General features: G+C 38.2%; 1 protein-coding gene across 15 annotated transcripts in view; it reads left to right on the top strand.

Moving 5' to 3' along the window:
• The window catches only part of Myo6 (myosin VI), a 147091-nt gene that overhangs the window by 62315 nt on the left and 72445 nt on the right, over positions 1–12331 (top strand). For all 15 annotated transcript variants that reach the window (XM_036193229.1, XM_036193214.1, XM_036193220.1 and 12 more), the window contains exons 3-5: positions 1636–1705; positions 7585–7658; positions 10206–10335. In XM_036193229.1, coding sequence (XP_036049122.1) covers positions 1636–1705; positions 7585–7658; positions 10206–10335 — 274 coding nt within the window. The remainder of the gene's footprint in view (positions 1–1635; positions 1706–7584; positions 7659–10205; positions 10336–12331) is intronic.

Consider the following 12331-nt stretch of genomic DNA (forward strand, 5'->3'; position numbering starts at 1 on the left):
AACTCAGTTGCTCCTCCCCTGGAGCATTCCTTCCTCATCTGGAGTCTTTTCATTGGCTATAGTTCCTTCCAGGTTAGGACCAAGCCCTCTCTTGCTATGGCCCTGGCAAGTGTACACACAGTTCCGTGGTAGGAGCAGCTGTTTCAGAATGGATTTTCCTACAGAATTCATTGCTATGAATTAATTGTTTTATGCTATTTTCTTCTACATACTGTTCACTGTCTGGTTCATGTTGACCCACGTTCCCTTTTGAAAGAGTGGCCTCTCCTCCAAACTTTCTACATTTATAACTTTGAGGACACATGTATTAGATCACAAAGAGTAAACTTTCAGAGTGTTGAGTTTAACAGTCTCGTAAGTTGGGTGTGACTTTGTTGTTCTTTTGTGTAAGTGGTACTAGAGGTTGCATTCAGGGCATGACATATTTTACACAAGAACTTTAACCCACTGAGCTATCCCCACACCACTAACTTGGTTAGAACTTTAAGTTGGAATAGTCTTTGAAGCCTGGGTTTCACTTTTAAACTATGATCACCTTAATGTATACAGTTTGCTTACACACGTAGAGTTACAAATTGTTTTTTATTTTTATTTTGGTACTGGTATGTACATACTAAGCATAAACTCTACCACTGAGCTAAACCTCCAGCCCAGCAGCTATTGTCGTGAAAGAAGCAAACCATTTTTCTTAAGAGTTTAATTTGATACAGTTGGCAATGTCAACCACAAGAGTTAATTGTAATTATTTAGAGGTATAAATTTATAAATAACTGTTAGGATAGCATGAATGAAAATTTAATTCTCGTTAGATGTCATTTGAGATCATTTGTTCTCTGTTACAAGATGCTATCTTAATTCTGCAGTGTCTCCCATGGCATTGTAAGTGATGAATGAGTGCAGGTTGATTTATGGGTTAATTTTTTGTGGAGACAGGGTCTTGGTAGCTTTGCCTGGCCTTACTTAGCTCATTATGTAGTCAAGCATGACCTTGAATTCATGATCTTCCTGCTTGCACCTCCCAAGTGCTGGGATTACAGGCATGTGCCACCACGCCCAGCTATTTGTGGCACTTTTAATTATATGAACCAGATATTTTTGTATTGTTGACATAGTTTTATGTAGGACTTGGTGTCAAATATATTTCTCAAATAACAACATTAATAGTTTGTTTATGTTATATGTAAGTGATTTTGAGTGTTTCTATTTTAAAACAATAAATGTTTATTTATTTTTATTTTTTATTTTTTTGGTTTTTTGAGACAGGGTTTCTCTGTGTAGCTTTCAATAAATGTTTATATGCAAACATTAAAGAGCTTTTAATTTTGATAACTAGCATATCTTTAGGATTGGTGTGTTTGTTACTTTGTTAGGATTAGTGGGTTTGTTATTTTGTCCCACTGTGGGTTTGGGAACCCCGGATACTTACTTGTTAATTGCTGTCACTGATTCATGTCTACAGTGGTAATGGACACAGTTTTTTGATGAAAGTTATTGTCTTTTGAATGAGTGCTTTGTTAAGCAGTAGCATCTGTGTTATACTCTAATAGAGAGCAATTAGAACCAGTTGAACTCCTCGTCTTTTTTAGTATCTAAAGGCCTCAAATGCTCAAACCTTTTTGTTTGTTTGTTTGCTAGACATTTTTGGCTCTCATAAACCAAGTATTCCCTGCAGAAGAGGACAGTAAAAAAGATGTGGAAGATAACTGTAAGTATTAATTTCAAAGTTATTTCTCCATCTCATAAAAGTGTCTGCTTCCAGAAAGTGAGTTAGTGGTTATGTTACTAGTACAGGAGACTAGGTCAGAGCACGCAGGCTTGATAAGAGCTCTCTGGAGCTTGGAAGGGCTAGGTTCATTCCTGTATCCCATGTGCACTTCTAAGAAAGTCTCTTGAGTGTCTCCTACTGTTATTTCAGCTGTGTGTGGGAAGGATGATAATTTAGTGTGAAGTTTCAACTAAAGGCTCTTCTTAGTTGGCTCTAAAGTCTTTGCAAATCTTATAGTGGGGGGTGAGTTCTTAGTAATTTGGAAGTTGACAGCAAGAGTCAGTTAATATCACTCTTTGGAAAAGGCAAACTAGTATTAAACAAAACAAACAACACTGCTGAATAATTTATAATTGAAAAGTTCATTTAAGAGCTTATAATAAAATATAGTATTAATTTGAATTATAGACATCTTAAAATACTTGGTGAAAAATTCCTTATTCATTGAACAGGGCATATTTATTTTATATTTTCAACATTAAGAGGTAATCACACTTCAGTTGTTTTGGGTCTTCATCACTGTAACAAAATATCTGAATTAATTTAAAAAGGAGGGAAGGTTTGTTTTGGTTTATAGATTGGGAGATTTCTGTCTATGGTTATTTGACCCCTCCATTTGGGCCTTTGGTGAGATGCGGTGCATCACGGCAGGAACATCTGGTAGAGGAATTCGATTTCTTCACAGAAGCCAGGAAGCAAAGACAAAACTGAGAAAATCCTGTGTTCCCATCATTCCTTTAAGGCACACCCCAGTGACAGCCCCACCTCTTAAAGGTCCCATCATCTTCCAACAACTTCAGGTGAAGCTCTAGGCCTTAACAAAGGTATCTTTGGAGAACATTCTAGAGCCAAACCTAGTGGGGTAGGCATGGCATTTGAGGATCATTTCTATTTACCATTGATTTCCTTAGAAGCATCTGACCTTAAATACTCTCCAGAAGAGAAGACAATAGAAAGATACAGGTTTATTCTTAGTGTTTTTCACTGGGGTTTACAATTGAGTAAGCCTGAAAGACCCCAAATGAAAACACAGGTGTTGTGAAATAGTATTGTTTTTGGGGGCACAGTGGGCTGAGGCTGAGACAGTCATGGGTTCTGATTCAGACTTCAGTTTGGAAGCTTATGTGGCTGCAGGCCATACTGCTTCTCTTTTGGGAAGTTCCTCTGCAAAGTAGGAGTCGTTTGGTGTGTTGCATACTTAGAGGTGATACATTCAAGGTGTTTGGCAAAATATTTGACTTCTACAGACTAAGTAAACAACAGCCATTATTATTAGGTGTAAAGACACCATTTTTCTTCCCCAGGTTGCTAGGGAGTTTGTCGAAACAATGCAGGAATAATTAGAGCAAAATAGAAAGAAAACTATATCATGTTGAAAATAACAGAAAGTATCTTACTGTTAAAGTTTTCTAGGGAGGCCAGTGAGATGGCTTAGTGGGTACTGGCACTTTGCACAAGCCTGAGGACCCGAATTTGATCCCCAGGAGCCTCATGGTGGAAGAAGAGAAGTGATTTCCACACACCATGTCTTGCAGTACCCCTCCCCGCAAAATATGTAAATGTAACAAAAATTTCCTAGGGTATATAATGTAACAATAATCCTCTTCATATATTAACATGTTTTTCTCAGAGATATATTCATCTGTAGCTAAACATAATAGGTTTGAATTTTCCATCTTTTATTTTTCCATTTAATATTTCGAGCTCTCTCATTTCCTTTGCTGTGCTCTTTTACCGCTGTTGACTTTCCCTGGCCCCAGTGGAGTTCTCGGCCTCCTCTAAGTGCTCTCACCGATGATTGCAGTGGTAGCAGTGGTACCATGTGGAAGCTAATTGTTCTCACCATGCAGTAGCCTGTCCAGACTTGAAGTCCCTTTCCTGAAGCCCTGTCATTTAAGCAATTTCGGTTGTTGACTTTATAATATTTTTTAAGCCGAAGTTTTTCCTTCACTGAGTCTTTGGTTTGAGACTTGTCATTATCATACCAACCTTTCCAAATGCAGTCTGCCTTATGTCTCATATCATCCCTCTATTCTGTATCATAGTGATAATGTAGTGATTAAGTGCCCAATATCTGTAGTTTATGGTTATGATCCATGTGGTAAAGGTTCATTGAAAGCAAAAGTATAGGGATGATCATGGTGCACACCTGTAATCCCAGCAATTAGGAGGCTGAGATAGGAGGACCCCAAATTCGTAAGCTGGGTAGCAGGACCCTGCCTCAAAACCAACCAACCAACCAACCAACCAACCAATGAACCAAGCCAATACCCAGAAGTATTTGCTATCTTTTAAAGCAAAACAACTTTTAGCTTTAAGTTCCAAGTGTAAGTGCTTTATATGTAGAGATTAATATGTTAGTTTTACATTTTTACTTGATTCTTGGCATTCATAACAGAATAGAAAAATAATTCAGGGGTAAATTCAGCAATTAAATAGGAAATAATAGCATAATTTCATGCTGAATTTAAGGTACTATTGTTTCTATTGCCTATAACATTCCTCATGAGTATTCCTCATGCCAGATGTTGAGAGTAAGTACAGAGTGTAAAATCAGCCTAGAAGTTTTCCCTTCAGTCTTAGTGATGCGATGACTTCTACAGCATACCTATTGTTGATTGGCTTCCATGATGTTGAAATTGATTGTGGGTTCCCTTTCCTCTCTCTCTCTCTGAACTTGAGTTCTAGTCAGTATACAGGATCTAAAATATTCAGATAACATCTAGTCATTATTGTAAATTTAATGAAGCCATAGATGTTCTTCATTAAATATTTTTGGTATGGTATATATTGCCAAAGTATGTCCAAGGGAATAAATTATGTTTATATATCTATGATATCTTACTTTTAAAAGTCTATTGACTAACATGCATGAGGCCCTGGTTCAATCCCCAGCATTTCCAAAAAAGAAAAAAACAATCTGACAAAAAAATAATCTTAGAGCTTTCAGAAGTTCAGTGACCTGGCTTGGCTGATAAAGGTCCTTGCAGTTAAAGCTAGGCATCCTGAATTCCATTTCCCTGGTCCATGTAAAGGTGGATGCTGAGAACCGTTTCCACAGAATTGTCTTCTGACTCATTCATTGCCATGCCATGAATCCCCCATTATGCATGCATGTGTTCATGCATAAAAAAATAATAATGTTCTTTGAGGTATGGTGGTGCTCACCTTTAATTATAGCTCTTGGGAAGTGGAAATAGGCAGAGCTCTGGGCAGTTCAAGGCCTGCCTAGTCTATAGTGAGTTTCAGGCCAGCCAGAGGTGCATAGTGAGACTGTCTCAAAAAAATATTGCTGTTCTTTTGACTATAGTTAAGTCTATAAATACATATGAAGTAATGCATGTAAATAGCCAAGCCAAGTAACCCTAGGGCTGGCTATCAGAAGAGGGGAGGGTGAAACTAGGTGGTGCAGGACATTGTTTCTGGGACCCTTGTGAACATTCCTGGCTCGTACCACTAGGGAGGTGGTTGAAACTTAACATCTCCCACTTTGACAAATAGCAGATTTTTTTCCCCCATATAAGTTGAATAGCCTGATCAGTGTGATGAGAGGTCTTCCTGCCACTGACAGATATTGCGCCTGTTGGGGGTTTATTTGGTTGAGTGAACAGATATCCTTGAGAAGGCAGGTGGGGAGTAAGGACTAGGGTGAAGAGAATAGTTAGCAGCCATCCACATGTCAGTATAGGGTTACATGGCTGGCTTTAACAGGGTGTGTGTGCTGTGCTATCAGCAGTTCTCACTTAGGGGGAGCAGATGCTAGCGTGCAAGCAGCTGTTTCAGAGGAAAGTGAGATGTGGGGAGAGGCTCAGCAGAATTTTGAATAAAGAAACAGCAACGTGTAGGTCGGGCTTCCAGGGGATGAGTGTGGAAGAAGAGCAGGAATACAGAATGAAGGTGACTAGACACCCAAACCAGACACACCCCTGCTGCTTGAGTCCTTCCATATTTTCCTCAGTTCAAAGGAAAGCTACAGCTCACTGTTAAGAGCCCCAACCTACTTCTTACTTTCTTACTCTGCTTTCGGTGGCATCAGAAAGCAGGCCCTTAGAAAGTGAACGGACTGCATTGTCTAAGTGCAGAAGCATGGCCTTTCTTTGCCAAGTAGTCTATCAAGAGGCTCTTGTGGGCACTATTGACTTGTGTACTGGGGATGCAGTTTCAGTGAGGGACCACGTAACACAAGTGAACTATGCAGCCCTAAGTATTTCATTTAGCAACTAAAACCAGATGTATAAAATTGTCATCCTAATCCTGACAGATGTGGAAGCCAGTGGGAGAAATTGCAAAGAAGAGACTAGCTCTGAGGTGGTGATGTTGGAGAAGTGTCATTTTGAGAAAGGTTTATATCAATCTCAAAGTATCCTTTTGAGAAATGACTTTAAAGGATGGATATATATATATATATATATATATATATATATATATATAGTATATTGTAGTCAGAGACAATGTATGAATAGATTGTGGGTTTGAAAAATAGCTCAGTGTGTGTACAAGTGGTGGCGCACACCTTTAATCCCAGCACTCAGGAGGCAGAGGCAGGTAGATCTCTGTGAGTTCGAGGCCAGCCTGGGCTACCAAGTGAGTTCCAGGAAGAAGGCGCAAAGCTACACAGAGAAACCCCCTGTCTCTGAAAAAAAAAAAAAAAGTTAGGTATTAAAACAGGTTATAGAAAATTATAAAAACGCCCATTTGAATGCAGGTTTTTTAACAGTCTTGAATAGATTTTAAGGTGAATGTTTGTAGTTGAGCCCCAGTGAGTTTCTTTGATGTGGAGAGAGATTTAGTTAGTGCTCTAGTTGACTTAATCTACTCTGCAGTCTGGACTGGAGAGAATAGAGATTAAAGCCAGAGACAAATAGAGGTCACTGTAGCCACAAAAGAGGAAGTGTGGCCTACATGCGATCCTGCATAGCAATGGAGCAATAGAAAAGGAGGGAGGGCATGTCAGGGATTCAGACTGTGTTAACATTAGTATATTGACCATGACCCTGGCAATGGGCTATATCTTTCTGTGTGATGTGAAGACTTAGAACCTGACATCAGATGGGAGGGCAAGAAGAGATAGGTCTGTTGTTGACTACTGTTTTCAGTTTGGATAATTGATAAAATTATGGTCCCAACAGCAAGCAAAGGAGGTAAGAGGAGTGTAGTGTCTGCTCTGTCATGTAGTGGAAGTGAAACATAGGAGCTGGGACTGTGTAAGGACTAGATAGGGAAGAACTGGAGATGGATCGCTGTAACAGAACAGAAAATCAAGATGTTTACTCCGATTCTGAACTTAACTTGTAAATAAGATGGGCTAAGATGTGCATGATGTCTCCTGACCTGACTTTATCAGTCATTGTGAGAATGATCCAAATGACCTGATGGTCCCTTACCATTCTAAATCTATATCATTTCTGTTTTATGTGTAAGCTTCTAGCATTGGACTGGATTAGTATTTCACTTTGTAGGGTCATAAACGGCTATAATAGTTCTTTCCATTTGATTGATAGTTGGCATTTAAACCTGCCCTCAGCAGGGTACATCACTGTACTCACTATATGTAATTCCTGTAGCTGGAAATGTGTCATCTAAAGTTCTCACTGCTGTAAGTGAACACGATTTGTTTCAGGCCAGTGTTCTACCAATGCAGTGTACCCCCAGATGGATTTGTTTTACACTAGCCCATGGGGTGTATGTGTACTTGTGTTCTAAAAGCATGGGATTAAATCTACCCAAACAAGTGAATTATAAACTTGGATCAGAGTGATTATGCATAAGTAATTTTCTTTTACCTTTTTTCAACTCTCCAATCTGAAATTTTGTCTTAGGTTCACTGATGTACTTAAATGAAGCCACACTCCTCCACAATGTCAAAGTTCGGTACAGTAAAGACAGAATCTATGTAAGTATTTGACCAATGGCTTTAGTTTTTGTGGGTGACTGTCTCACATGCCACATTTGCTTTTTCCCTGCTTGGTCTGAGTGTGATGTACATGAGAGTTCCAATGCATGCTCTCCAAACAGAGCTCCTCATGGTCCTGGTACATAGTGGGTACATAATGAAATCTACAGAATAAGATAATGAATTCAGAGAACCAATTAACCTACTTCAGACTTACAAAGGTTCAATTTGAATGTTTAAAAAACTATTTTGGAGTTTGATATTTTTTTTTTGTTATATGTCTATAGGTCTATTTAATTTCAGTTTTCACACTGTGCAGAGAATGTAAGGTAGCCTATATGTACTGAAGTAAAAAAAAAAACAACAAAACCTAAATGAGGAAAAATAAGTAAATTAGAATAGAAGGCAATATCTAAAGAAGTATCAGATAGATAAGAATGCTGATCATGGGGCCTAAATATCTGTAGGATTTCATTAGTCCTTGGATAATGGTCCTTGAATGTCCAGATCATTAAACACAAAGAAAGACAATGCTTTGGCTGTAAGTAGTTTGTATCAGCTCATTCAGATGGATATTTAGCTACTGCATTTTAATTATAATTATTCATTGGACACATATGAGATTTTATTCTGCCCTAACCTGGTCATGGATTCCTTTGTTGGCTGGAGATGGATTACCACACTCTGGTATCCTGTTATAAGGATGGGCTTCATTATTTTTGAACGAAGGACGCACATGGCTTCTTTGACACTTACAAGATCAAATGACAGTCTTAATCTTTTATATCACTATCAATTTGCCTAATTGTACTTACTTAATTCTGACTAAATGACATCTAGTCTCTGCCATCTGTCAAGTAGTGCCAGCTGGGAAATGGAACTAATGTAGTCTGCCCCAAAGAATCTGCTTGTCTCCTGATTATGCACACTGTTAAGACTACACTTTCCTCTCTTCTACCCCATGAATTCAACGAAGTGAAGATTATCTTTTGGTGTGAATATAGGTATTCTTGGGTAGAAATAGTTTCAGTTGCAAAGTTTATTCAGTCTATAACTTGTGATTGAACACTCTCTAATGCTCACTAAGTGCTGTTTTAGATACTGAAGTAACAGAGTTTTAAAGTCTGTTGAAACCGTTTAACTTGTAGTAAATCACTGAAAATTAATTTAGATGTAACTGGGAGACTCAGTAGAATTTAAGACTGAGTAGAGCTTAAGAACCAGTGTTGTCAAGGTTGCCTGAAGGCAGGAGAGGCATGTTCTTTTCCCTTAGCCAGTTAGACATTTTAGTTCTAAAGTCATTTTATGTGAGCAATTCATAAATGCATCTGTTATTATTATAAATCTAAATAAATATGCCAATTATCAAATTTGTATAGATATATAATTTTGGAAAGGAAGCAATTTAGAGTAATAATTTAAACTTGACATTTGGTACTTGCCAGAATCACTACCCTCCCTTAGATGTGAGTAAAACAATAGATGAATCTCATTTAACATTTTCATGTTGCTGAAATCTCTGAGCCTTTACTTTTTGTCCTCATTTTGAGGGATGTATCCCTTTTTTATTTGATGTATGTGTGTGTTTTGCCTGAATGGATGTATGTGATTAGTGCCCATGGAGGCCAGAAGAGGCTGCTGGGAAACCAAACCAGGATCCTTTGTTCCAGCAGATAGTGCTGAGCCACCTCTCCAGCCCCTTCCATTCTCATTAGTCACTCTCCTCTAGGAATCGTCTTTGGGGACATTGTGTGCTTTTAGCAGTTTGAGAGCTCAGGATTTTTACAGCACTTCTCTCCCACAGTTGGAGAGAGAGAAAGTATGTACGACTTTGTATGCTCCAGTTTCGTCAGGGTTACTAAACTACAACTCTCTATCTACCCAAGTAGTTTTATAAATTCTATCAGTACATTTCTATGGTCTTTAAAAAAAAAACAAATTAAATTTCAATTTAAAAGGAAATTCAAGTTGCTCATGAAGTAGTTACCTGCCAGTGGTTAGTAGGTGGTGCTTTGCAGAACTCCCAAGACCAAAGTGGTCACCTCAGGGCTAAGTCATTCCTGAGCCTTCATTGACAGGGAAGGCTCAGACCCAGCTACAAGATCATTTAAAGGCTTTAAGAGCAGGGTAAATAGTCGGAGGATACTGGTGACCTGAATTGAGCTACAGAACCCAGCTTGTGGGCTCTAAGTAGAGTCAGCAGGTGGTGAAACCATTACTCCAGAGAACTATGGGAGGTTTTTTTTTTTTTTTTTTTAAATGAGATATAGGGAAGTGGGAAGGTACAGTCTTGGTGTGTTGACTTTGAAATGACTGTGGAATGACAGCATAAAGACATTTATTTGGAAATAAGTATTTCTTTGGAATTTGAGAAATGGTGGGCTCTGTAAAATCAGAAAATATTTGGTATAGAAATGTAGATTTTTGAAGTCTTGTTTCTACGAGAATTGAATGTTTCCACTTGCTGACTATTTCTCTTGTTTGCCTTGTTTAATTTTGAAGGAAAATATTAATTGGAAATCTCCTTTTTCTGCTTTTCCTACTTAGACGTATGTGGCCAACATTCTGATTGCAGTGAACCCATACTTTGATATACCTAAAATATATTCTTCAGATACAATAAAGTCATATCAAGGAAAATCTCTTGGGACGATGCCACCTCATGTCTTTGCAATTGGTAAATTACATTTTAATTCTTGTCTTTTCTTATATCAAACAAATTTGCTTGATTTTTAAATTGTTTGAGTCCCTTAAAAGATCTCAAGGTCTTCACTGTCCATGATACTGTGTTATATAAGGATCTTTTTGTGCAGCTGTTTACTGTTCATTGAATATATATACCCTCCCCACCCTCCCCCACCCTCCCTCACACCCTGTACTCTCCTGCTTCTCTACCCTCCCCCTCTGTAGTCCAACTTGTTCTCTAGACAGTTTCACCTCTACTTTGATACATGTGATTTTATGTTTCTCTATAAAATCTAGGAACTACATAGGAGAGAAGACACGAGACCGGCTTAGTTTTGCTTAATTTGATGTTCTCCAGTTATATCTACCTTCCTGCAAATGATGTCATTTTGTTTTTCTTTATGGCTGGAAAATTTTCCATGGCACATTTTCCTTATCTGTTCCTATGTTGTTGAACACCTAGGTTGGCTACCGGACTTAGGTGTTGTGAATTGTGCTGTGGTAAACATTGGTGTGCAAGTACCTCTGTGGTCTCTTGACTTGGAGTCCCTTGGGTAAATACCCAGGGTTGGTAAATCTATTGTTGTTTTTCATTTTTAAAAAGATTGTGTTCATGTGGGTGGGGGGCGGGGTTGCCTGTGGCAAGGTACGTGTGTGGAGGTCAGAGGACAGCTTGGAGCAGGTCATTTGTGGCAGTCAATTTTGTTTTTCTTCTTTCACCTTTACATGTGTCCCAGAGATCAAACTCAGGTTGGTGGACTTGCATGGCAAGTACTTTGCTGAGCTAGGGTAACAACTTTATTTATTTGTTTATTTTTTTAGTTTTTTGAGGAACTGTTGTACTGATTTCCATAGAGGCTGCACTAGTTGACATTCCCACCAGCAGTGTATAAGGGTTTCTTTTTTGTTTGCATATATTAATTATACATGAAGTTTTTCATTATGAAATTTTCATATATGGTGCATAATGTATGATGATATTCACCTCATTACCACTCCCACTAACCCTCTTTCTGTTCCAACTTCATCCTTTCTACTTTCATCTTTTTTGTATGTGACCCAATGGGTTTAATTAGTTTTGTTTACAGGAGCGTGGGCATCTTATCATGGCTGTATTACTGGAGAAAATATCTCTGCTTCCCTATCAACTGTGGACTATGTATAAATTCTTAGGAAGAGGTGGGGCTCTGTAAGCGCTCTCCTCTCCATGACAGGGTATTTTTAACAGGCCCAATGTTGTGCAGATAATCATAGCTAATATGAGTTCAGGATTGGGACAGCCATGTCATACTTGTCACTTTTCTCCCCGTCCCTTTCTGTGGCTCTTATGTTCTTTCTGCCCCCCTTTTTTGAAATCCTTGTATATTCTAGATATTATTTGTTAGATATCTAGCTGGAAAAGATTTTCTCCTACTCTGTAGGCTGTCTCTGCCCTTAATTAATGTTTCCTTTGCCATGTAGAAGCTAATTAATTCTGTGAGACCATCTTTGTCAGTTGTTGACATTACTTGCTGAGCGATTGGAGACCTTTTCAGGCCCATTCAGAAAGTCTTTGCCTATGCCTATATCTTGTATTTGACCTACTTTTTCCTCTAACAGTTTCAGAGTTTCAGGTTTCACACTAAGATTTTTCATTTATTTAGTTGATTTTTGAATGGGGTGAAAAATAAGGATTTAGCTTCTTCATTCTTCTACATGTGAGAGATTGTCTTTTCTCTAGTGTATATTTTTTGGCACTTTTGTATATAAAAATAAGGTGGTTTGTATCTGGGTCCTGTATTCTGTTTTATTGGTCTATGTGCCTGTACTATGCTGTCTTCTCCTTCCTATTATTATTATTATTATTATTATTATTATTATTATTATTAGTCAGTAATACAACTTGAAATCAAATATGGTGGTCTCAACTACTGTTCTTCTTGCTTAAGATTTCTTTGGCTATCTGGGATGTTTGTGTTTCCACATGAATTTTAAGAGTTTTTTCCTGC

Source organism: Onychomys torridus, chromosome 7, assembly GCF_903995425.1.
Source record: "Onychomys torridus chromosome 7, mOncTor1.1, whole genome shotgun sequence".
NCBI lineage: Eukaryota > Metazoa > Chordata > Mammalia > Rodentia > Cricetidae > Onychomys > Onychomys torridus.